This window comes from Pseudochaenichthys georgianus, chromosome 4 (genome assembly GCF_902827115.2).
Source record: "Pseudochaenichthys georgianus chromosome 4, fPseGeo1.2, whole genome shotgun sequence".
In the NCBI taxonomy this organism is placed as follows: Eukaryota; Metazoa; Chordata; class Actinopteri; order Perciformes; family Channichthyidae; genus Pseudochaenichthys; species Pseudochaenichthys georgianus.
This window is the reverse complement of record NC_047506.1, coordinates 41,216,834-41,243,092: the sequence shown is the minus strand read 5'-3', so window position 1 is coordinate 41,243,092 and position 26,259 is coordinate 41,216,834. Positions and strand designations below refer to the sequence as shown.

Here is a 26,259-nt window from a genome sequence, read left to right as displayed (position 1 = left end):
TGAGAGGGAGCGGGAAGAGGATTAGGAGCCACTCCTTTACCAAGTGAGACACACACATTCTGAGGGGGGACACATGTGACGTGTACAAACTGATACAGGCAAACCTCTGGAGGTTACACAGAAGAAGATGTCTTTAGAAAGCAGGGAGAATACTACTAAACAATGTCATGAGGGATGAGTTGTGTCTAAATACCACTAGTGTACAGTAAGCACTTCATGCACATTACATAGTATGCTGTTTTTACAGTAAGAACACAATAGTTCAAAAAGAATTCACCGTTGTGTACCTACAGGAAAAGAACCAAGAAGAAATGCTTTTGCAAAGTACTTCACTTTATAAATCAGTTTTCTTTGCTTCTATATAAGAGAAGCTGTGGCTTTGGAGTCACTCCTCCAGTTCTACAGGATCACTAGAGTCAGCATGTATTACGGGTTTGGGTTAAAGCTAGAAGAGTGCGGGTCAACTGTCTTTGGGACGGCTGAGTGTTTGCTCTTCAGAGAAGGGCCCGTTAGTCACCGGTGGAACTCAGTCCTGATCCGGCACGTGTTCCCTTTGATGAGGCAGACGGCACTACCAACGCACCATGTAAGGACTGCCCTGTGTGGTGGACGGGGTACAACACACACAGTGCTGTTGGACTCCATCAGCCACGTGGGGGGGGACATTCTGGCTGCACCAAAACAATAAACTGCCACAAACCACACAAAGCAGTGTCTTTAGGTATCAAAGTATTATAAGGCTGGTTTCACTAATGAACCCCAGTTCCAATGTAGTCACTGCTCGACACCTTTGATTCGAAGCATCCAGAATCGTTCATGAAATAAACAGACTCAAACGGGGCTAGGGTGTAAGGAGGGTACACGGTGGCCACATGATCTGTACCACTCACCTGAGTGGGCCTGCCATGCAGCAGCCAGACACGTAGGAGGAGACGCATTCAGAGCACAGTCAGAGTCAGTGAAGTGAGCCTACATTTACCTGCACCTGCCTACATTTGGCGTTCACTTCCTGTTGTTGCCATGCGAAAAGGAAATTGTGCTGTGATCAACATGTGACTGGCTGCAGTCAACATTTCCAGCCATAAGATGCAGGTTCTAACAGGGGGGGGGGGGCTCTGCTTTCAGGTTTGCTCACTGCATGACTCGTAGCAGGCCGCTATAACTCTGGACGACCACAAGGAGAACAAGGTGAGAGGGGACGTGACGGCAGCGCCTTGACATGAAAGCAGGCGGGAGGAAGACTAGCTTTGACCAATGCAGTTACAGCTACTAACGTCGAGATAAATGTTCTTTGTGTAATAGCCGATCTGCTGGAAGACAACACGGACCTTTATCTGCAGTGCAGAGACATCTCGTGAAGATACGTTTCTCAGATATGAATAGGGTTGAACTGAAGCTAGATTCAGAACATTAACACATGTGTTTACATTTGAAATATCTGCACGGCTGCAGATAAAGTCTAGGCTATGCTAATATTATAACTGAAAGACTTGTTGTAGAATTAGATTCCAGTGGTGGTCGTGTCGCACGTTCTCCTCCTGATCTGAGCAAAACATCTCAAGAGCGTAGTTAAGTCGAAAAGCCCCATGTGTTGGAATATTCTGCTTTGATCCAAATTTGATGACGTTTATTCTATCAATCTCACAGCGGTCAAAAAACGAAAATATATTTGACGCTTTCTTTTGAAAACCTCAGTAGAATCCTTGAAGGTAAAAGGTAAAACACATTTGGTGCTCATTAGTGATGAGATGCTTTCACTCCTCTGAGGTTAAATGCATCACTAATCTGTTATTCATTATCATATCTTCAGTTTAATATTGAAGTTCTGAAAGTCCGACGTTATGCATCTGGGCTGTCGTCTGATGAGCGTCTGCAGGTTACTTGTGCAGCTGTATCTGCAGGAGGAGTGAGATGTCACCTCTGCACAGGAAGTCTCTGGGTGTAGTTAACACTTGTACTTATCTGGTAGCCTCACAGAAAATATATCTGAGGGAATGTTGTGAAACTTGCTCAATCGCTGCATCAAAGACATAGCAACAACAAAATCAGAATCTCTAGCAGGAAGGAGAAGGTCATGGTATTAGAGCTGATGCCGTTTCAGGGCTCACCTCGTCTTTGAGCTCGGAAATCTGGTCTTTGAGGTCGTGGATGTACTGGCTGGAGTCCGTGTGGTTCAGCTGGCCTTGGACCTTTCCTTCTTCTTTCTGTGAGCAGAGGAGACATGAGTTTCAAAATAAGACTTGTTCTCAGTGATTCACCTGCTAGTTTTTATACTGAGGAAGGTCAAGACATGTTTCAGTTTGTAAAAGAGCAAGTGTTTCAATTTGGGAAAAAAGGATACAAACTGTACTCAAGTAAAGAAGCATGAATACCCAGGGGCTCAGTGTGGTGAGTAGAGTACTGTATATTCAGAACTAGGGTTGGGTACCGAGAACCGGTTCCGAACCGGTTCCAACATTTCGATTCCAACGGCATCATTTAGACATGTGAATTTCGGTTCCGCTTTTCGATGCCTGGGGAAATGTTTCTCGCCGCTCTCCGTAGCCTACTGTATGACTGCGGCGGGGCGGGAAATGTAGCGTTGTACCCATAGATATATATATATATATATATATATATATATATATATATAAACACACGTGTTTATATATATCTATGGTTGTACCTACACTTCCTACAGCGTAACCTGAGACCAGGGCCGGCCCGTCGCACTGGCGTTATGGATGTTCGCCTAGGGCGCCAGATCTGTGGAGGCGCTGCGCTGACAGCTCTGGAAAAAAAAAAAAAGTTTTGACCGTTGGTGCTCATCCTAATTTTCGGCCTTGATGTAACAACATTCATAATTAAGTAAATGTGACACCTTTTTCACCCTGGTTGCACTTTTCATTCGCCCTGTACGATGGGCGCTGCAAGTGATGAAAATGGGGGATGTTGGCTTATCTGGCACCCGCAGCTCACAGCCAAAGTGCGAGTGAGCGTGGGAGCAAGCGAGGGAGAAAGGGAGGGCGCTGTTGTTATTAGCATCTGGTGCTAGCTGCTCTAACGGATATTAGAAGATGTTTCTACAATGATGTGGAGGAGAGCTCTCCTGTCAGACTGAGAGGCTGATAACTTCAGCTCAGTGAGGTAAAGGACTCGGAATCGAAAAGTAGAATCGGAATCAGAATCGTGGAAATTCAAACGATACCCAACCCTATTCAGAACACACACTGGAGCCCTCTACAGAGCAGCCTGCTCTCCTAAGACCTTTGTTTCTATACACCGTGAGCACAATTATTAGGCAAGTTGTATTTTTGAGGATTCATTAGATGATTGCATTACCATGCCGAGGAGAACTTTATACTGCGGTGGAGCGTTGTCCTTCATCAAATCATAGTCTCCCTAAAGACATCTCAGGACTTTCTCTCAGGAGACGGCAGTCAGCGTCCCGTGTGAAACCAAAAGTAACCTTTATCTGCATTTGTGAACTGCCAAAACCAGAGTTGGTATGAAACATCATTTCATTTTTGCAAAACCTTACATTACCAACATCTTATTTGAAAGTGACAGATGTGGAAAAACAACACTGTCACTTGTGCTTGGCTTCCTCCTGAGGCCCTGGGGATGAGCTGCATGTTAGCTCCAACAGTTACAACATGTGATGTTTACCTTCCTCAGTGAAGCCATCTGCAGGCATCGGAGACAAACACATGCTTTCAAACCTCAGTCACACCCTTCGAGCTGCCAGTTTGACAGTGAGACCAGAGCAGTGCAAACCACAGGCTGCAGCGCGGGAACACTGAGCAGAGAAAAGGGAAGATGTGTGTCGAGCACACAGCAGGGTGGGGTGTCGAGGTAGAGGTGAGGCCGAGCGCACCCCAAAATACACATGGGCTGTTGGGCTCCTGCGGTAAGGGGGGGTTGGATATGGCAGGTCCCAGTAGGGACTTCTCTCACAAGAAGTCTAAACAAGTGAGATTATTCCAAGAATATTTAGTTGTTGAGGTTTAGCCCTCCAAACCCTGCAGCACGAGGGCAGGCAGTTAATGACACTTCCTGGTGTTCAGCTGTGTGGATCAACAGGTGTCAGCCTGTGGCCGGGGACGGCAACGTCTCACTACAAATGTCTTCCAACAGAAGGACAAATAGGCTTTCTCTGGGTATACCAACTTAGTACTGGACTTGGACAAGTTCAACAGCTTCTGTATTCAGTACACATCCTGTCTAACCCAGTGAGCAGAATCATGGCACCGTATCAGTCATCACGGTACTTTTACACGTTCTATGCATCTTCGTTGTGTTGGCAACAACTTCTTTTGAATGTGCAAAGACACCCGGTGAAGGATGTGTGAAAACATTTGAATAAAGTGACACCATTTCTATAAAAGAAACTTTTGAAACAATTGATCGACTAGTCAAGAGGAAATTACTCAATTAAAATGTGTGTACAGATGTGTGTTGTCAGAGTTTGCAGTGGTGGAAGAAGGACACAGAACTGTGACTCAAGTTAAAGTAGTGATACTAAAGTGGAAACAATTAAATAAAAAGTGCTGCATTCAAATTCTTACTTTGGTAAAAGGACAAAAGTATTGGCATCAAAATATACCTAATGTAAAAAAAGTACTCTGAGGAAAAGGCTTCATGTTAAACATGATTATAATGATTAGGTAATGAATGCGTTCTTTACCACACGTGAAGCTAAATGAATTGACTTTATATGCTGCAGCTGTATATTTGAACCTATCATTTTATGTCATTGTTGAATAATTAGTCAATTTGTACTTTGTATTAGCTAACAATACGAATCTGAAACTAGTAAGCAAGTCACTACAATATTGTCTTCAAAAATGTAGTGGAGTAAAAGTACAAAGATGCAAGAAACCTTAAAATTCAAGTACCTTAAAGTTGTAATAAAGTTCAATACTTAAATAAATGTACTTCATTGTACTCGACCGCAGAGAGTTTACATTTTTCGTAGCATATTTCACATTCATAGGATATACATCTAAATCTGTGAGCGTGTATGTGATAGAAACCTCAGAATAAACCATGTCACCTTTAGTAGAGTCTCTGCTTCAACATGAGAAACCACTTCCTATCAGAGGAGATGTGAAAGAGGCTCCAACATTAACCTTTAGACATCTTTGTTTCACCCAAGATGTTTCCCATCATTACTCAGAGGTTGTTATCATTCATTTGTATCAGTTCAAAACAAATCTCTGCAGGATAATCTGTTTTAAACGTTTATGTTCAAAAAGACAGGATCCATAAGGCATCTTCTGTTCCGAGTACTTGAGCTCCCAAAGCTTATCTGATCATACGCTGACCTCTCCGACCATGAAGTGAGCCGTCACCACCAACACGTGTCACACAGTTCTGACGAGGATGGCAAGAAACTGATTTCCCTTTTTCTTTTTCAAAATGTTCACCCACAATTTATAGGGCAAGTCACCAAACCACAGACCAAGAAGCCAACAGTGGTAGTGATTTCTGGGTAGGGAGAAGCTACAGTAAACACCCTGCTGCTGACAGACAGCTGTAAATAAGGGTAGGTGTACACACTGTCTGACACACCTTTATTAGATGCTGATCACATATCAAATATCAAGTGGATTGCCTTTGCATTGAGAGTGCATTATGCAGATTCTAAGACGTGTGAGGGCGGTAGTGGTAAATGTTGGTGTTGCATGTTGCTGCTCTATCACTTAGTAACAAACCTCAGACCACACTGTGTGATGTGTGTGTGTGTGTGATGTGTGTGTGTGCGCGCGCGTGTGTGCGTGCGTGTGTGTGTGTGTGTGTAAAGAGGAGGAAGAGGGGAAGGCTTTGGCAGGTGTCATACTTATAAATAGTCAGAGTGTTCAGGTAAGCCTCTCTGAAAGACCCTAAACTCTGGACTACAAATACAACGGTACTTTACAAAGTCTGCTGACATTAAAGAGCCGTGTGCAAACATATGTTATATTTTACAGCTGTGTTTTATTATATTGTCATTCTCAATATAAAGGTTATTTCTTGGGTTTAATGTATGTATGTTTTCTTATTTAGTATATACTAATGCTGTCAAAATTATCGCGTTAACGGCGGTAATTAATTTTTTGAATTAATTGCGTTAAAATATTTAACGCGTGCATACATCCCACCAGTGGCAGCGCCAGGGTATGGCTGGGGTAGGCCACACCCATACCAATAAATGGCTTAGCCCCAACATGAAAAATGATGTTAAAGTAAGCAAAATAAAGTCTGCCAACTCGCGCGGAGTAAATTGCACAGACAGCAGTTAGTAAGATTGATTTCAGTAGCCACTTGTCTGGAAATACCGAAGACCAGAAACGGTTTTGAAAACTTTTATCACGTAGTGATCGTCTTCTCAATAGAACATCTTTGATAATGTATTCTGGCCAATCAGAATCAAGATAACGGCGTGGTGTTGTTGCAGGAAGTCCCGACGGAACTGGTACGCAGGTTATGTGCGTAATCTGAAATGCGTACCGTCACTTGTGTCACAAAGCGCATTTGCGTACCGACGTACTTGTGAAGCTTTTCCAGAAGGCGGTTAGATCACCGGACGACAGAGTCGGTCTCCGTGTGCACAGACAGGGCTGCTGTTAACGTCGGTCTGTACAACGGAATTGTGCCAAAACTATGCCAACCGGCTGCGGAGGGAGACTCCCCCCTTCACTGGAGAACTGCGCTAAAACAGCTGATCACAACGTTCACACTCACGAAGTACTCCACTAGCCGCCGCCCGTCAACTTTCCTGAAGTACTCCCCCGTTGATAGAAATCAACACGTAATGAATTAAGACCCCACGGTTTGATGATTGATAGGTGTGTGGGCTGTCTTTCATTTTGACACGCAGAAACATTTTATAATAAACATAGATACTGTATGTTAAATGGATATATCCGCCTTCTTTCATTTATCTTTCCATTCCCACAAAAATATACATAAAGAAATGGCATATTTTGAACATAGTTCGAATGGTGAATAATCATGATTAATGAATTTTTAAGCTGTGATTAATCTGATTAAAAATTGTAATCGTTTGACAGCCCTAGCATATACACATTTTATTTGATCTTTGGCAAGTTTTGAATTATTTACTCATATTTAAAAAATGAATAAATTCCCTGTCTTTAAATTGTTTAATTGTGATGCTCTTTCAATATAATGTGTAATACAGATATGTTTGTAATAATAATATAATCATCTGTTTTACATCTGTAAATGAATATGCTTTTATAATTCATATATACATGGAAATGGGTATTCAAATATACTGCATGTATATCCTTTTTTGTCTCGTTGAAACACAAACCATTCATTAAATGCCAAAGTCAGGGTGCATACACTTTTTCACCGATGATTTTCCATGACCTTTACCTAATTTTCCATGACCAACACATTACTCTTTCTCAGCGGTACCACTGAAAATAGTTTATTTGAACATGGAACAGGAAAATAAGGTCTGCATATGAAACATGTCGAGCCTATCTAAAACAAATCAAATAGCAGGCTTACAGGCTAAAGCAACTCAAATCTCTCACCAGCAAAACACCTCGTCAGTTAAATGCCATTTTACGCTTCATTACTATACGATACAGTATGTATTATCATTATAGTATTACTATTTTGGCAATTAGATAAAATATAAATTATATTTGATGGAACTTTAGTTACATTTCCATGACTTTTCCAGGTTTTGAATGACCGTAAGAACCCTGCAAAGTACAGTTATAGATGCTAAATAGGGGGACATTAAGTCAAGTGCAACTTAATGAATCAATGTTACTCAAATACTATCTACAGTATATTCATGGTGAATAAATACTTAAGTATTAACATGATATCAGTCTGAAAGGGGTTTGTAGCACTGGTACACATTTCAAAACCACAGGCGTGTAAAGTAGAGAGAGACAGCCAACAGGCAGTTTGGCTCATCAAAGCACACACCAACAGTATCTACTGATTTGGAAAGTGTGTTGAGCCCACAAACAAGCCTCAATCTATTGTTGATGCTTTATCTGCCGTCAATCAGAAGTGCTGGCAGTGTCCCAGCAGGCCTGTATTTCTCGTAGTCACCCTTGTTGAGTGTAGCTTTACATTTGTTTAGGGATATAATACTTATTCACTTTTGCTTGTTGAGACAGATTCAAACAAGGGAGTTGTTTTGATGCGTCGTCTACAGAACTTCACAAAAAGACATGACGGTGTCTGAAGTCGTGTTCTTCAACCACCGCTCGAAAACAAGCTGCCGTTACATCTGGAGTTTGCACAGAAATAACAAATAATAACGCTTTTGTAGCAGTTCCAGACAATCTTACTTGATAACATCATCACCGTGTTTGAATTCCAGATTTCAGGTTTGGAGAACAATTTGTCCTTTTACTGAAGATGATATTTTGAAGAACACAAATCTGTACTGACCTCTCTACTGATTTATGTTCACCATGCATGTCTAATGTCTGAGCCTCAATGACCGAACAAGGATCACTCAAAGTCAGGAAAACATGAAATAACTAACGCTAATCTGCGTCATCGGGAATGAGTGGGTGTGTTTTGATCAGATTTTGTTGACATGGGCGTTTCCTGGGCAACATAAGCAAAACGACATCTAAAATGTTATCAGATTAAGATTTTTATCTTGTTGGAAATAAAAACAGATTCTGGCTTCCTGTACATTTCAAAGCAGTGAGAAGAACTAACCCACAGTCAGAAATCTGTCACTGGAAATAACCAGCGATCAGAGTGAGATAGTGGAGGGTACAGTGGAGCACCTATCGTCAGACACTAGCTCATCCTCCTGTTCTGCTGTCAGAGGCAGCGTCAACACTTCAGCCTTTTGGCAAATGCAGATGCCATAAGTGTTGGCAAAGTTGTGAACTCTTTTTTTTGTATTTTTTTTTATTTGGAAAGTTCTAGCTTAACTCCTACAAAAAATGTATACAAATAGTATATCCAAAATACAGACACCAGGACCCTTAAGAACAAACGTGTTCCCATTGAAACACATTAAAACCTTCATTTACACCATTGGCTTTCAATCCAGAGCCTCAATATGTCGCCAGAAATTTACTCATGTTTGCCTTATGGGGTTAATAAATGCTGGTATTCCTTGTTGCCAATTGGGCATTTCTGCTGTATAATATTTGATGCAATCCATCAAAATTAACGTTGTTACTATTCATTGACACATACAAATGTTTAGTATACAGAAAATAATTATATTGTTCTGTGCTGTTTTTCAATAAACAAACAGCGGCATTATGGTCGGACATTTACCTCAGTTAAAGTGGCAGCTCATACTCGCATATATTATTTTTTAGGGGACAAGTGGGAGTTGTTTTTCATATCTAACACTGCACATAACAATTCTAATTAATAATTGTCATATCCTCTCATTTAGAAAACAGAAATTATAATTGTTTGTGTTATTATTCCTATAAAACAGTAGCATTATGTAAACAAACTGGCATTTGATGGAGTTCAAATGTAACGGTGGTTAAACATTTTTCATTCAGTGAGAATGGAGAATAATATCAATATTTAACCTATGACCTTTTTGTCTTGTGACTTCAGAGCAATTGTGACAAGTGAGTCACAGGGATGACGTGTGTTCAGTGTGGTTGGTTAAAGGTGGGGTAGGTACGTTTGAGAAAGCAGCTCGAGATACACTTTCTGTTGTATTCCATGGAATGCTCTCAACTTCCCATAGCAATGAATATCTGAAGTGCTTTGAGAAAAAATACATAAAAAAATGTCATCTGTAGAAGCCGTTTTACTGTAAAAAGCACGACCAATCATCTGAGCCGGCCCGGCTAAAGTAACTGGATGGCCTACCTGCCTGTCAGCCTTCCATCTGGGCACAAGCTGATCTCGTGCCCTCATTGGTCATGTGCCCGTTCGTGTGTGTTGGAGGAGGGGCTCTGTGAGGAAGTGGCAGATTTTCTCCGGTTGTGTATTTTCAAATTCTAGCGCACTCGAGCTGGTTTCTCCAAAGATACCTACCCCACCTTTAAGGAAAAGGAAATGTGACGCAGAGCAGGACGTGTGTTGGGACTCTACCTGAATCTCCAGCTCTGAGATGTGCTGCTGGAGCTCAGCCATGGCAGCGATGTTGTCAGCTTCCCGCAGCCTCACCGCCATCACCTCTTCTTTACTCTTAGAGAACAAACAACGCTATTTCAACAACAGTGCTACCAAGACCCCCGGAGGCGTGAAGCCTCTTTTCTCTCTAATTGTGTAATGCTCATGCAGGGGGGGGGTTCCTGAGACATGGGCAGTGTTACTGTTAAACACGTCTAACAGGAACCCAGCACAAGAAATAGCCAGTGACAACTAGGGCTGCAATAACAAATCGATAGCTAAAAAAGTTGGTATCGAATTCAGTTATCGATGTTGTTACTCTCTGTTTGCGAGCTGGCTACGTCACTCAAAAAAAAAAAAAAGACTAACGATTTTAACTTAACTTTAAACTATGCAAATGTATTGATTCAGCTATTTCAAAGTGTTTGCAAATGAGCAGAAAGTAGGTCGGGTTGAGACACAGGTCCATTCAAGCATTTAAAAAAAAAAAGAAGCAAAACAGACGCATCTTTATTTCCATGTTGTATCGTCAGGTTAGTTATCATGGTGGATCATTTGAAAGGACATTGTTTTTGTTCGAGCATCCTAAAGAGACATATTTGTTGTTCAAAACCAGCTGTTATATCGCTTTTGCATGTTTTAGAGCCTACATTTGGGCTGTTCTTGTGTGTTGATGTTGTCAATTTGGAAATGCAGTTTTCTGAATAAAATAATGGAAAACATTTTTCTTTTGCGCATTTTTTATCCGATTAATCGTAGAAATAATCGACAGATTAATCGATTATCAAAATAGTTGTTATTTGCAGCCCTAGTGACAACTTCAGGAAACAACACACCAGGCAAACTGAATTTATAACAAGACACCTCAAGCTTGGAAATATACATTAAAGCTAAATACAGAACAACGATGTTTCTGATCATTAAAATAAACCTAGAATTCTGTCTATGTTCCACTCGTTGGGCTTACAGAGCGGGGTCGTACCTTGCACTCGACCTCAGCCTGCCTCCTCTTGATCTCCTGCAGCTGCACATGCAGGTCTTTGTTTTGCCCCGTCACTGTTTGCACACACTCCTGGAGACAGCGGCTCTCCTGCTCCGCCCGTCGCAGATGGTTACTGTGGATCTGATTCTGTGGGAGAAACATACAATTCAAACCAAAGAGAATGTGAGTGACACCATTGCATTAGCACAGTTCCATGTGTGAGTGCTGCCCTCTGAAGGAAACTGTGTCACAATACATGTGGAGGAACCACTTCTGTTGGAGCTTATTTACTGTTTCCAAATTGAAGATTTGCACTACTCCAGTCTCTCTACTACAGCATGGCTTACATCTCTATGTATTATGGCATTATAAGGACAGTCACAAATCAAAGAATTCAGCACAAAACATTAACAAAATAAAAAACCAGCGTCTTTAGATGAGCTGACCTGCGTCTCCAGCTCCAGCATCCTCTGCCGTGTCTCCCTCAGCTCGGCCTGAGCCTCGGCCTCTCGCAGCCTCACACTCATCAGCTCGTCCTGCAGCTCGCTCAGCGTGTTCTTCTTCGGGGTGTCCTTCCAGCGGCCAGCAGTGCGGGCCAGGTGGCGCTGAGGAGCGGAGCAGCCGGTCAAACTTCCACCTTTTCTCTTTCAGGTTTCACAGAAATGATTGTTTCGGTCCAACACAGATTCCTGTCCATGAATGGCCTGTTGCTCACCTGCCAGTGCTCCTCCAGGTCTCGGACCTGCTGCCTCAGCTGTTTGAGTCCGGTCACAGCCTCGGCCTCCCTCAGCTTCACCCCGATCAGCTCCTCCTGGAGCCGCGCCACATTGGTGTCATCAGGGAGCGACGAGTTCCTCTAAGGAAGGTTTGTAACAAGTTAGAATGCAGCCTTAGATGTACAGCCACAGTTCTCAGATTAACACTGTACATGTATAAGGAACAAACGTGGATGTTCTCCAAGATGTAGGTGCTAAATGTTCAGAGACTGAATACTTTGAGGTGCTATAAAAAAAACTATGCAAATCTCTTAATTGCTCGTGTACATCTTTTTTGTCTGGATGTAGTCAGAGATTTTCAGGAATTATATATTCAATTTCTTTCCAGCAATTTATTAATAATTTCCCCTGATATTTCCTTTTTGAATCATAAGCAACACAAGTAGTATGTTTTATACCTTTTGTAAATATTATCTATAATCTTTTTCCATGTATCTATTTCATTCCTTTAATATAATAATAACACCTTATTCTGAAAACCAGGAGTCACAAGCTTTAAATGCATTTACCAAAAATGTCAGTGTGTAGCTGCAATAACCTTTTTATATCGACTGATCGACCAATGAGATGTTAGTGACTGTTGGCTTGTTTGCAATGCGATGAGGTCTATCCATCCTCGAGGATCTTTGACAGCTCTTCTCTCTTAAATGTGTGAGAGTTGTCTTCTAAATCCACCACCTAATTCTCAGAGCATTTCAGATTGAATTTCCGTCAAATGTATTATGTCTTTATACTCACAGAATACATTCTACTTTTCTGATACATTGGTGTTTTTTATTGTATCACTTTAATCTCAGTTGTTTACAAAGTATTACCCCCTTTCTTGGGTCCTTTAGTTTTAAATAGTTGTATCCTACAATGGCCCTAATGTGACATCATATTAAAATGCTATAGCCAAGTCATAAAACGATAGTGTACTATGGCTAAGATTGAGGCTGTCTCTGAGACGACCCACCTTCTCCACTTCTAGGATCTTGTCCTGCATCTCCATGAGGGCGCACTGAGACTCCGCCTCCTTCAGCCGGGCCTGCACCAGCTCCCTCTCCAGCTGCAGGACGGACTCCTCGCAGTACCGAGGGGCTCCCTTCTACAACAGGATAGTGTGTGAGTGCAGACGCTAAAGCAGAGCTACACATGTCCATACCTGTGTATCCTAAATACGAGCAGTTATTGAAGTAACATATTTAACATTCAGTGATATAAACCAGGATCCAGAAATACATCTCGATACCTCTTCATTCTCCACTACAAAGAATCTGACCTTAAGCGCAGCTCACACCAACTGTTTGCCTTTTCACTTTCACATACATAATTCACGAGAAGCACGATAAATTATGTTAAACATTGTAATTCTTGTACATTATCATGTGGAATCCGACCATCAATAATTGAGCCTGTTGGGTCTATCTGCAGCGAGAGGATTCTGTGAACAGGCTGCCGTATGTGAAATCTCCCAGCCGTGAAACTGCTTACAAATTCATGAACGCATTTCTGGGAATGCAGAGGACAATAAATGGGGCAGGAGCGTGTCGTGCTCCGTGTCCCAATTTGAATTCATGCATGCCAAAACAGATGATAACCCAAAGCTGATGTGCTGAGTGAGAAAGGCCCTGCTCTGCCACTGCTTGGATTGTGTTGCTAGGCGATGAGTATCAACACGGATATAACGGTGACACGTGAAACATATTTACATTGACCCAGGTGTCAGCTTTAGCACACTGCAACATCTTGGGAACATCCCAGTGTCAACGTCACAGTGCCTGTCACACACTGGGCAGGATCTGAGCCTGTGCAGGGGCCCACTGGGGACTGGGGGGGGCCTCCTTACCACGTGTGGCTGCTGCTGCTGCTGCTGCCGGGGATGTGCGATGGTCGCCTTGGCCTGCTCCAGCTGAGCTAAGGCCTCCTCGCTCTGCTGTTTGACTGTGGCCAGCTCCCGCTTCACCAGGTAGTTCTCCTCTGCCTCCTGAGCCCGGGTCACTTGTCCCTTGGGACGTTACCAACCGAGGGAGGGGGGGGGCAGCGTGAGCACGGCGGGGTGAAACGAGAGGGCGGAATGGGATGGGCAAATCAGAGGAGAGGATGAGGGGTCGGTGGTTTTTTAAGGACATGCTTAAATCTAGCAACCTGTGATTTATATTGCATTAGCTTTGCTTTCTTTAACGGTATGTGTGATTCTCTGACATGCCACAATGTGTTATTTCATGCACTTATTCAACAGTGTAATCGTAATCTGGTTTAGTCCTTCATTCAGAGAATCATTAGAGTTATTGAATCTGCATTTTTACTGTTTCTGCATTGAACTAATCATAAAGCATGCTTTGCTCGAGAGACAGAAGAAAGAAGGAACTTAAGTTATGGGGGTAAAGAGAAAATGAGGAGTATACCTGGATCAATCTATCTGCCAAGGAAGCACTTTCCTACAAAACAGAAATATCAACAAGAGAAAGCAGAGAGAGAGACAATCCAGAGGACAGTTTAAGAGCACACAAAAAGAACAACTGATCATTTAAGAGAAGAAATGCAATGTTCATTTCCCATCCGGGAATACTTGTTGGCTGTGGAACGGTGTTTACATTCAGGGGTAGAAAAGGAACATTGCATGCAGGTGTGATGAACAAAGGGTGCACAAAGTGAGAATGAGACGGTGCTGATATCAGTGAGAGGTTCAGACAGGAAGGAGTACAGGACAGCTCTAGAGCAGTGCTTCTCAAAGTGTGGAGCGCCCCCTAGTGGTCCGTGAGTATATTGGTACAATTTCACATTTTAAATAAATTAATAAATTAAAGTTGTACGCACTCTCGCGGGAATATCTCCGCAATGGAGCAAGCTTAAGTTTCACTTCCGATTGTATGATATCGCACAGCGCAACACCTTCATCACACATGTTGCCACTTGTTTGTACCATTTTCAGGCGATTTGTAATCTGTTCTAGAAAAACGATGTGATTTTGGATATTTGTGGAGTTAGGTGGTCCGCGAGTGTTTTTTTATTGGATAAGTGGTCCTTGGTATGACAAAGTTTGAGAAACACTGCTCTAGAGTTAAGAGAGTGGAAATCAGCTCAACAAGTTAGTTCGGAGCTAATTGTTGTTTAAAGGGACAGTTCACCCAATATCGAAATATTTGTGTTCCTTTTAGCTTTGGTGCTATTTATTCAATCCACAGTGTCTTGAGGTGAGTTGCGTACGGTTGGAGATATCAGCTGCTAAGATGTTTTCCCCAGAACGTGCGTGCTCCACAGAACGTGCGTGCTCCACAGAACTCTTTGAGAGTCATCCCATGTAGGAACTATTTTCTTTCTACCAAACTGCACCCGACGACCACATCCCTGCGCAGGAGAACGCGTGCATCTACTCGTGGATGAGAGGCTTAGTGTAGTTTGGTAGAAAGAAAATAGTTCCAATATGAAACTACTCTCAACAAGGTCTGTATGAAAAGGAACCCGGTCACGATTTCTGGAACAAGAAACTGCTATTGAGTTTTATAATACACATGTTGTCTGCTTTGGTGTTCATTAAGTTCCATTATATTAAAAGAAGGTGCACATCTCTACGGCCGATGTCTCCATCACTCCGCACCTCCCCTTCAAACAATCTGTATGGATTGAAAGCGCTACAGTTAAGAGGATTTTGAGGTGACGGTCTCAAACAGAACAGAGGCTCCGGGCTTTGATGTGGTTAATGTTTTGTGAACAGTTAGTGAAGAGTTAAAAGGTCCTGGGAGTTAGGTGGCAGAGCAGGAGTCTCCAGCTGGACGGTGAGTAGCGGACTCATTTAGACCCAAGTGTTCCTGCCTGCAGGCAAACGCCCCGGGGCCCTCATGCAGGGGCCTCAACCAGGCAGCAGCAGTAGTGCTCATTCAAAGAGACACAACATGTTGCAGGACGATGCAAACGGTGCAGCTTGGCATGCAGTGCTTTGTATCGACACTTTCACATTCCAATAGTTAGTGTCTGAGCCACAAAGACAGTCACCGTGACAACAAGACAACTTCAAGTCCCATTCTGCCTTCTGATCGTTGCTTTATCTGCAATCAGAAAATGCCCCATACTGCAGCAGCGATGGTTCATCATGCAAACGCACTTTTAACCCAGTTAGTGAAAGACAAGAGTCCTTCGTGAAGCAGAGGTGCATGATGTATGAGCGCGTACAGCTGTTTGGGGCTGATGTAATGCTGATGAAGAGGTTCTGCTCCACTCACCTTCTCTAGTGTGTCTATCCGCTGCTTCAGGAGCCGGTTCTCTGTGCGCAACCTCTGCAAAACAAGTACAAAGATCACATCAGACTAAGTGCACATATCATGCACAACATTTAGTTTCCCATATCTCCTCCACGCACCTTTATCTCCACCTGCTCCTCCATCTCTTTCGTTTTGATTGTAGTGTATTCTTTCTCCAGCCTGAAAGAATGTGGACAAGGATAATAGAGCTGCTCGGGTAATGAACACAGTCAAGTCTGTCTAGCGTCGGCTTGAGTGCTAAAAAAGAGGAAAACTAACAAATCAGGGCCAAATGTCAAAACAACGTATCCAAGGGTTACAATTACAGTTTGTAAAACATTTAACAAAGCCGAGCAGGCTGACATCTGATGAGTCTCAAATAGCAAAACATGTAACACTGCAAAATCATACGGCTGCCGTACAATTCATTCTGTTAGCTGGAAATGTATAAAGTTAGAAATAGTTAGAAAAAAGTGAGTTTAATTGTTTAGTGAAAGAAGCCAGAGCAATACAAATCCTTCAGATGCAGTAGATAAGATATATAAACTAGTGACTGAACCTTGGGTGCGCGTCCCGCTAAGTTAAGTTACAACAAAGAATACCCCTAAGCCTTAACGAGCTCTCCATACACACCCATTATAAAATGTGAAACGGTGTGACACTTTCACAAAACGTAAGCTGCGACTACGTGAGAACCGTAATAGCTATCAAAACATATCCAATTAGTCTAATAAAGTCCATAGTCTCGAGAACTGAGTAAACTTGTCATTTCTGTTCAACGTTAAAGTATGTGGAATCTGTATGGGGTCAAAGTGGGGTGTTTCTTTTAGTTCAAATGGATTTCCCATTCATTCCTATGTGGCAAAGGATCGCAGTTGTCTGCGATTTGCATGAAAACGGCTATGCGAATCTCTTATATAAGACATAGCAACGCGATTCCGGTCAGTCCGCACGTTTTGATGTGTTTTGTGTGTGTTTCGTGCCAACGCTGCCGGACGAGTAGTATGACAACATTTCTGGCGGAAGAAGGAGAATACGATGAGATAAGTATGTCGAATACTATGTCGCACAGAATACATGCATTGGCAAAAGGAGAGGCGGTTTAGGAGTTGATGAACTGCTTACTTCTTCATCTTCTTGGCGTTGTATTTAACCTGATAGGCAGCCGTGATGACCTTATCCGGCCCGCTGTCGAGCTGGTGTGGGATGACCCTCTGAAAGTGCTGCAGCCGAGAGGGAACAGAGACGGTGTTAGTGGCACGCACGCGTAAACCTCAAAGCTTCACTTCAAACGACAGCATGTAGTTGGCACAGTCATTGTTTCAATTATCTGGGCGTGGTGCAGGTTCCTCCCTCGAGGTAACAGCAGAAATGTGAGCTGCTTGCATGACGTGTTATGTGGAAGTCACCTGTAACATTCCCTCCATGTCAAGCTGGATGAGTTCAGTCTGGTTCATCTGAAGGATGGCCAGTCCCACACGGAAAACTATCTCCAGACCCTAAAGAGAGAGAACAGTACTCACTGAGGAGCCATCTTAAGTAAAACACGTTGCTCAGAAAGGATTTCTAAAGTTGACTGAGAATTAAGGATCAGGAAGATCAGGTTACATAGGAGTGGTGAAACAACTCAAGTGTCACTACAGCATGTGGTGTTCCGTTTGTCTCCAACAGGTGGTGCTAATGGATAACCTTTACAAGACAGCTCACTTCATCTCATCTACCAATTCATTCATCCTCAAACCAGTAGAACACGTTTCAACCTTACATCTTTCTAAGTGTAAACACTTTCCTTTAGTGCAGTGTCCCTTTCCAAAGGTCCCTTCTGCTTTCTAGACATTTTGTGTGAATGACATGCAGAAAGTGCAGGATATTATTCAATCAAAGAACACGAACATAAAAAGACAGTAAATTAGGGGTAAAAGACAAAGCCCTAAGAGCATTCTTCTAGAGAGTATCAATACATAGATATGCAAAGATACAATGTCTGAACTGATACATGTAAGTGGATTCAATATATCATTCAAAGCAGATGAGAGCTTCCCTTCAACTGACCTCACACATGAAGATGTCAAAGATCCTGGTGGCGACGGGCAGAGGGAAGGAGGTGAGGAAGATGGTGAGGAACCAGGAGGAGGCGTACATGGAGGTGTGGAAGCTCTGAGCCTGGAAATGTATATGCAGCTCCGGGAGTTGTTCCTGAGAGGCAGAGATAATATGGATTCACGCCATTTACTACAATTCATAGAACCACGAGAAACCGTTTCAGAACCGAGTATGAGGCGTCTACCTGGATCATAGACTCAAACTGGTACATGCAGAGGCCCAGCTCCGCCATGCTGGGTTTGAAGAGCTCTCGTAATCTGTAGTCTTGCATCAACTTCACAAACACACAGAACGCCTCCTCTTCTGGCATCTAGGGAAATAACAGGATGAAATCAAACCTCCGAATCTGTCCGTTCATCACAAAAAAACATGACAAGGTATTTGCTGGAAGCTGGTGAATCAGTGTGTGTGTGTGTGTGTGTGTGTGTGTGTGTGTGTGTGTGTGTGTGTGTGTGTGTGTGTGTGTGTGTGTGTGTGTGTGTGTGTGTGTGTGTGGTGAGGATTGGATTGTTACCTGCATGAGTAGAAGTCCTACAATGAATGCACTCCCTTGACAATAGCCAACCTCACGGTCAACCAGAGAATATGCCTGAGGTAACAGATGAGCTTTGGGTGAGTCGTCGTTGCACTCACTTCATTATGGATTTACTTCACAGTCGTTAGAATTCCTTTTTGTCTACATCATCTTACAACCAGGTTCCTCAAACAGAAAATGGAGACATACCTTCATGACGTTGAAGAGCACTTCCTGACCCGAGCTGTCTTTCTCTTTGAAGAAATCGTGTTCGGGGTAAGTGCGGGCGATGTCTCTGCGAATCAGCTTCTCGCAGGGCGACGTCATCTTCAGGAGCTCCGAGTATTGATCCTTGATGGGCATATTCTGGGCGGTGCACAACAACTGCCACACGATTGCCCGAAAGTGGTGAGGAATCCCTTTTCTGACAAGATCCTGTGGGAAAAGATAATAATAGATACTTTGTGACATGAATGTTTATATATATCTAGATTTTAAATATTTTAATGACCATTTCAAGTCTGTCTGTTTATGTTTAAAAAACTGTAGATGGTAAGGAACCACTCCTTTGGGTGGCAGCATTTCTTACAACACGATACAGCCATGTGTAGCTTCGTTATCCAGTATCTTTTCCATATCAGCACATCTCACTATAATACGATATCCACTGACAAATATACTCTTGTCAGCGAGGTACTTTGTAGTGTGATTTGTTTCCATGTATTACTGCTGATACAATTTGATTAAGCAATTTCCTGTGCTGACAGAGAACAGTGTGTGTGTGTGTGTGTGTGTGTGTGTGTGTGTGTGTGTGTGTGTGTGTGTGTGTGTGTGTGTGTGTGTGTGTGTGTGTGTGTGTGTGTGTGTGTGTGTGTGTGTGTGTGTGTGTGTGTGTGTGTGTGTGTGTGTGTGTGTGCGTACATCTGCTCAGCCCAGGGTGCATCTGGAGCAGAGGTCCACCCACACAGGCTTCCAGCAGGGATTTCCCCCCCCCCTCTCAGAGGTCAGACTAAATGGAGCTCTGTACTGAAACAATGCCCCGCCTCATGTCTTCACTGTGTCTGAAGCAAAGCTGCTTTCTGAGCACAGCACTACAGTAAGCAGCCTTTTGTTTCCCCATCAACGCTCTGTGCCAGGCACCAACTACAGATGGTGCATTTCAAACAAAAATACCATAACATATAACACTGGGGAACTATTATATCATTCTTAGAATATCGCCTGGTGGTAACCTTACAACAAGGAGGCACCTGCGATGAAAACAATAGAAGATAATCTTTTTAAGACCATATGATAGCTCGCATACATTCCTGCATTCTGTATTTGAATGATTATTGGACATTTTAAAAAAATCACGAACCAATCCTAGCTTCAACATATCAAATGAGTGTGTTCTGTCTTTTTTCTAACTTATTTGGAGTAGATATATAATGATCTTCTTCAGTAAGCCATCCATGAAATATGTGACCTGCTCCATCGAAATCAGTCGCATTGACCCGAAGACACATTTTGAGTTGTATACACTGCTGGAAAGAGGAGATCCCTAGCTTTCTAATGATATCAGGATTGTTGTTGTACTCCAAATATTAAGCGAAATATGTCACATTATATAATGACTTTCACCGAGTCATCATTTTGAGAAAAAGGCCTTTAAAGTTTTCTCTTCTCTGGAATCCATCGATCTGATTGGTTCTTAGCAAATTATCATAATACTACGGAGGGAAGATATCTTCGTTTGGATTACTGGTCTGGGGGAAGCACGCGAGTGTGTGTGTGTGTGTGTGTGTGTGTGTGTGTGTGTGTGTGTGTGTGTGTGTGTGTGTGTGTGTGTGTGTGTGTGTGTGTGTGTGTGTGTGTAATTTTGCGTTTGTGTGTAATGTGTTTGTTTCCCGGGGAAAACCCTCACGAGAAACACCGGCTGTTGTTATGCCTGCTGTGACGTCAAGTTACTCCGTTCTCCGCTTGTAATTATGCCGTTACAAGCTTCAACGTTGTATTTATCATCTGAATTTGATGAAACAAGTTTAATATTCGGAAAGCCAAGACTTTGTTTAATTGAAATCAGATGAAAACAAACTGTAACGGACCCTGCCGTGTTATTTATGATTACTATACGCGTACATTCATCATTTCAGCCGGAGGGAGGGGGGGCGGCGCTGCGGAAGAGCAGATTGCGAGTGAGAGGTGCCTTCGTCCCTTTACAAGCTTCAAACATGTATTTATCGTGTGATTTTGGAAATAAAAGTTTCATATTCTGAAAGCCAAGACTTTGTTTGTTTAAAATCAAACAAAACACCCGAACCCCGGGTTCCCACGCAAATCCACGTTTATTTTGAAATGAGCCGTTGCGACTTCCAACTGATTTCAATAGAGCGGGTCACATATAAAGAATAAACATAAACACATTAAAGGTTTTGCTGACAAGGACAGAAAGTCAACGTTCCATCCTTTGCGCAACACACACTGGGTCTCTGTGAGCCAAGGGGAAGAACACATCGTTTTGTGGAGGCCTCAGCAGTTATGATCAACATCCCTCACCAGCTGCACCCGTCTGCTGATTTACTACTTCTGTTAAATTACATAATCGCAATCATGCATGTTCTCGGGTGCTATGCGATACTTCCCTTTTTACACACAGATAGTGGGTCAAAAGAAAAAACAGAAACAGTTTCCATGCAGAAAATGTTCCCCCCCATTTGCATGTGTTTCTTCATCAACAGGTTCTCCGTCTCCACACTAGCAACACGCATGTGAACGCATCACAGACAGTGTGACTGCATACGAGAAAGGCATTTTCATTGGGTGTAAAACACGCAGTTAAGTGTGTCAACATCTAGACTGTGGATCTGCTGGGACAGAATTTAAAATCCGAACAACAATTCTCCCCGTTAGAGAGCAAGAATAATCGGGACAGGTTTGACTTGACCTTGATGACCTGCGCATCACAATCAATTCAACCTTCAAACTTCTACAGCAGCACCAAGCAAATGCACATCAACTGTCACTGCCATTAGGACCTTTCTTTCAGTCACTTGTGACGGCACAGGACTATCACAAGTCCTCAGAGAGTCACTGTAGAAACAAGCAAGCTCAAATTAGCTTCAAATGTCAAGTACTAAAAAAACACTGCAGTGTCACCTCGAACATAGATAGCCTTCAAATGTATTTCTGGACCAAGTAAACATTCAAACAGATATGACCAGTGTAGCTTTCAGGCCAGCACTTAAAAACAAAGTTGTATCACAAGACTTATAATGTTTAGGGCAATGTGGTTCCAGAAAGAGCCTCAGGGAATCTTTTCTCTATTTCTTTTAGACCTGGACTATGTTTATTTCAGTCAAATGCATTCATTTTTCTTACTATCATTTATTAAATGACTGCCTTATCCCTGTTTTCCGCAGATGGCTGGAACAGCTTTAAGCTCTTAATGCTATAAGCAGGGCTGCACATACTCTGAGGTCGCCTCACACCAGTCTCACCTTAAGCATCTTCTCCTTCTTCTTGCGCACCTCCTCCCACTCGTTGACGATTCGTCCCCACATGATCCACATGTCCTCCTCCAGGTGGGAGAGGTTGGAGGAGGCGGAGGAGCTGGACACCAGCGAGGAGCCGCTGTTCCTCCTGGAGCCGTTCATGGAGCGCAGAGACTTGCTGTCTGTCTCCAGCAGCCTGCAGGGAAGGGACGAGGGACTGTTATCACTGTGCAGAGCCAACAACATGTCCTTATCAATAAGTCCACAAGCAAGGCATGTTTGTTTCAAGCATTTATCAGAATATACGTCTCTTCTTTAAAGACACAAATCACGGATACAACATCATTATTTTTGAATGGAACTATCTTGACGCGAATGTCTTGCCTTTCCTTGAGTAACACATTCTGGCTTCTTATACAAAGTGTAGGTTGTTTAAGTACTACATGATACTGACTTGATGTGATGCTGTATTATTGTCCCTATTGGTATTTTTGAAATGTCAGTATTAGTATACATTTCATTGAAATGGAACATACGCAAGAACAACATTCTGAAAATCAGTATGTCAAAATATAAGTGGGAAAAAAGTTTGATAAAATAATGTTTTAGTTTTAGTCACATTTACTGGAAATTAAGTTATAAATCTAGTGGCAGACTAACTGGAAAAATAACAAAACAATTTGAGGAATGTGTATAAGTTCACTTTAAAGGCTGGAAGTAAGATATGTTTACAGGCAATCCTAAGTTTGAACTTAACAGTTGCAAACAGTCAAACCTGTAAAGAAGAATTACAGTTTGTCTGTGAATGAGGAGATCTTATTTCAAAACTTTGCACTGATGTACTAAGCTTTGTGATCATTAGCCAATGCATTACTTTACACATGAATAGTCTGCAGACAACTATTTCCCTTCTCAAGATCATGTGTCAAATCTTAAATGTCAGATCTGATTAAAGAATTTCTCAGACACAGAATAAATGACACCATTAGTGAAAAAACTATTAAACAGCTTGACCAATTAGATAGCTTGTATTTGATATGAGTCACAATGTGATTATAAACAACTGATATTTATGGAACAATTAATGACTTTACCAAAATGGATATCAAACACTTAAAGGAAGAGTGTTGGCACTGGCAGCAACTTTGAGTGTCTGAAATAACTACTACAGGTCTGACGTAAAAGCTACAATGAATATTGAAGGTCTTGTAAACACTCAAAGTCTGCATTTGAAGTGCATTGTGGGGGACGAACAGCTCAACCAATGTGCTTCTCAGCAGGTCAATCTGTATCACTCTTATCAGTTTGTCACTGGAATTATTGAGTGACCCAATCAAGGATCAGTGTGCAGAGACAAGAGGCTGCGGCTCTTGTGTGGCTCCCGACACACAAAGGCTCAGACACCTGATCTCGGAAAAAGGCCTGGGCCTGTGCCGAAGCACCGTGACGTCAGCGAGGGTGCTCCCAGAAAGGCTAGGGTTACAGCCAAATGTGGGTGGTGTGGAGGAGGGAGTGAAATGGAGGCCAAGAAAGACCGGCCTGCAACAGAGCTGCTTCACTTCTATTCAGCTCTGACGTAAAGCGATTCAAAAGTAACATCTTACAGAGAGAATTTGGTAGGAGTTTCCACTTTTTTGAAGCATTTCAGTTATTTGGTCACAAATGGTCAAGCACACCAACAGGCTGTTACCATGGACCTGAACATAGCGAGGCCTCTGCTAATAATTCACCAGTAGTCAAACACAAGTTTGAAGTCTCAGACATATGAAAACTAAAAAATGAAGAGAATTAGCTAGTATAGCAATGTTTGCAGTTAAAAGATACGTTTGAATACAATTCTGAGCTACACGCCACACAATTAAAAGGGACAATCTCTTTCAAATGTGTCAGTGTAACAATTTCATCATGACTTCCTTTCGCAGTTCACAACAGCAAGAGAACAAGCCTATAACTGATCAAAACAAACCTTACCAAGACAAACTCATGATGTATTCCTCATATTTCTGGTTTCTCGGAATTGTGGAGCAGTAACGGCATGTCCGATATTTGTAGAAGTCAGCCGGGGACTTCCTCGTCTGTGTGAAACTATTGAATGACCGCTCGTACCTTTTATCTGCTCTGAAGGGTACAAAGGCCTCACCAAACACACAAACACTTGGTAAGCAAGCGCAGGACTCTTCACAGTTTGTTGCTCACATGCTACAGGTTGGTTGGAGTGGGGCAGCAGAGAAATTGGGTCTTGTGAAAGGGCCCCACTATATGTTGGGTTGGAGGCTAGGGTCAAAGGGCAGATGAACTATGAGCCCTTTGACATAGTGCCTTCTGTTCACCAGATTGAAGTCTCCTCGGAGCTTTATGGAAGCAAGTTAGGGAGAAAATGAAACGTTTCCCTGGTTAGTTTTGATCAACACTAATGAGGGAAAACATCACAAGTGTCACTTGGCATTCTGGGCGTACCTATGAGTCATGACATTCAACAGACATTTGCTTTCTACTTTCCTCTAGTTAACTGTGACACAATCCTGAACTCTGAACTGTTTGCTTGGTTTCCATGCTAACACATTACAACTGACACAACGGAGGAAGAATTGGCAGTAGAAGGGTTTTGTATTACCCTTTAACAGCACTTTAAAGAGTCCCTTTTATTGCTTTTTAGTTTTCCTTTTCTTGTAGTGTGTTCTATAGGATTGTGTGCATGTAAATGGTCTGCAAAGGCTAACATCCCAAAGTTCCCACCAGAGGGAGTTTCTCTCCCACACAACCCCAAGCAGTACAGAACAATTAAGAGCTTTTTGAACATTAAAGCATGGAGACATGTCATAGTGGAGCAGGGGCGGACTGGGGGGGAAAGTGGCCAGGGGATTAATTGACAGACAGGCCCACTTAATGCGCGGCATGTATCGGCCGGCCGGCGACGAAAGTATGTTACTTAACCCCTATGCATTTTATGTTATTTTGGACCATTATTCATATATAAATCACATTACCTGAGCCCTTGAGTTGCCTAGAGCAAAAATAGTTACAGCATATATTTATTGATTTTAATGTTAACAGATCATTGATGCAATAACATTTGGACCCAATTTGCCTGACTTGACGCATGAAATAAAACATGGGCTTAGGAAGCATCCTCAATGTGGGTGAGACAATTTAACAGGGGGTGTGGGCAGGTGGTGGACCTCACCTCCTCTAGGGGGGTCCGGGGGCATGCTCCCCCGGGAAGATTTTTTTTTTTTTAAATGTTGAAGTTAAATGCAACGTTCTTTCAACATTTATTTGAACAGCAAGTGGAGGCAAAAGTGACTGCACCCAAAACAATAAACCTGCTCGTTAACTAGCCTAAACTCTGTTACAGAATGTGGGCAACACGTTCTTCTCATAGACTGTATATATAAATGGACGTAGGGTACGTGACGTCACCCATAGGATTCTGCAGAGTTGCTGAGAAGCCCTTAGTAGGCGAAGTCGGCCACTAACGGCTTGACAGTGACGTCAGAGTTCAACTCCCGCCTACTCCAGCTTGCTCCAAATAAGGGCAAAGAGGCGGAGCCGAGGCGGGACCTGCTGCCACCGAGCTGGAAGTTCCAGAGTTAGCTGAAGCTACCAAGCTAAGCTATCATGCTCCCCATCTGCACACTACCGTGGCATTTTACATTTCTAAGGTAAGCGGCCTTGAAACTATTCAACAAAACTATAAATAATAATCTAAGTTATTGAGTTTTTAGCATAATACTTATCATAAATCTTAAAATCCCTTAACGTTTGTATGCAATTGTGCTAAATTCAATACTGGAATCAAGCAAATATTAATATGTTTGCATGACAGTTATTTATATTTTGATATCACTTAATTATACATGTAATACATTTAAGTCAAGCTAAGGTACATGTGATGGTAGCTAGTTAGAATAGAATATATCTTTATTGTCATCACACATCAGTGCAACGAAATTCAGTTGGCATCTCTCAATGCAATACATAACATAAATAAGAACACATCCATAAAAACAGTGATAAAGCAGAGTTAGTGCTCTTACCTGTGAGGCCTCCTCCAAACAGCATCATAACCAGACTGTATCATTAAAACTAAGTACCAGTTCTAGATCATTGACTTTAGACAAAC

The 26,259-nt window shown here is 42.4% G+C and overlaps 1 protein-coding gene across 4 annotated transcripts in view; it reads right to left on the bottom strand.

Moving 5' to 3' along the window:
• evi5b (ecotropic viral integration site 5b) overlaps nucleotides 1-26,259 on the bottom strand; it is a 42,202-nt gene that overhangs the window by 1,536 nt on the left and 14,407 nt on the right. The window contains exons 1-18 of one of the 4 annotated variants that reach the window (XM_034080361.2): nucleotides 24,108-24,249; nucleotides 22,143-22,332; nucleotides 18,874-19,098; nucleotides 18,664-18,738; nucleotides 18,334-18,459; nucleotides 18,099-18,242; nucleotides 17,456-17,545; nucleotides 17,172-17,269; nucleotides 16,166-16,226; nucleotides 16,029-16,082; nucleotides 14,214-14,246; nucleotides 13,655-13,813; nucleotides 12,782-12,913; nucleotides 11,766-11,906; nucleotides 11,497-11,655; nucleotides 11,051-11,197; nucleotides 10,048-10,143; nucleotides 2,109-2,204 (exon numbers count right to left, since the gene is read on the bottom strand). In XM_034080361.2, coding sequence (XP_033936252.1) covers nucleotides 2,109-2,204; nucleotides 10,048-10,143; nucleotides 11,051-11,197; nucleotides 11,497-11,655; nucleotides 11,766-11,906; nucleotides 12,782-12,913; nucleotides 13,655-13,813; nucleotides 14,214-14,246; nucleotides 16,029-16,082; nucleotides 16,166-16,226; nucleotides 17,172-17,269; nucleotides 17,456-17,545; nucleotides 18,099-18,242; nucleotides 18,334-18,459; nucleotides 18,664-18,738; nucleotides 18,874-19,098; nucleotides 22,143-22,332; nucleotides 24,108-24,121 — 2,040 coding nt within the window. In that variant the 5' untranslated portion in view covers nucleotides 24,122-24,249. Of the gene's footprint in view, nucleotides 1-2,108; nucleotides 2,205-10,047; nucleotides 10,144-11,050; nucleotides 11,198-11,496; nucleotides 11,656-11,765; nucleotides 11,907-12,781; nucleotides 12,914-13,654; nucleotides 13,814-14,213; nucleotides 14,247-16,028; nucleotides 16,083-16,165; nucleotides 16,227-17,171; nucleotides 17,270-17,455; nucleotides 17,546-18,098; nucleotides 18,243-18,333; nucleotides 18,460-18,663; nucleotides 18,739-18,873; nucleotides 19,099-22,142; nucleotides 22,333-24,107; nucleotides 24,250-26,259 lie in introns of those variants that run through there. The other 3 variants (XM_034080358.2, XM_034080359.2, XM_034080362.2) reach the window with 3 other exon arrangements.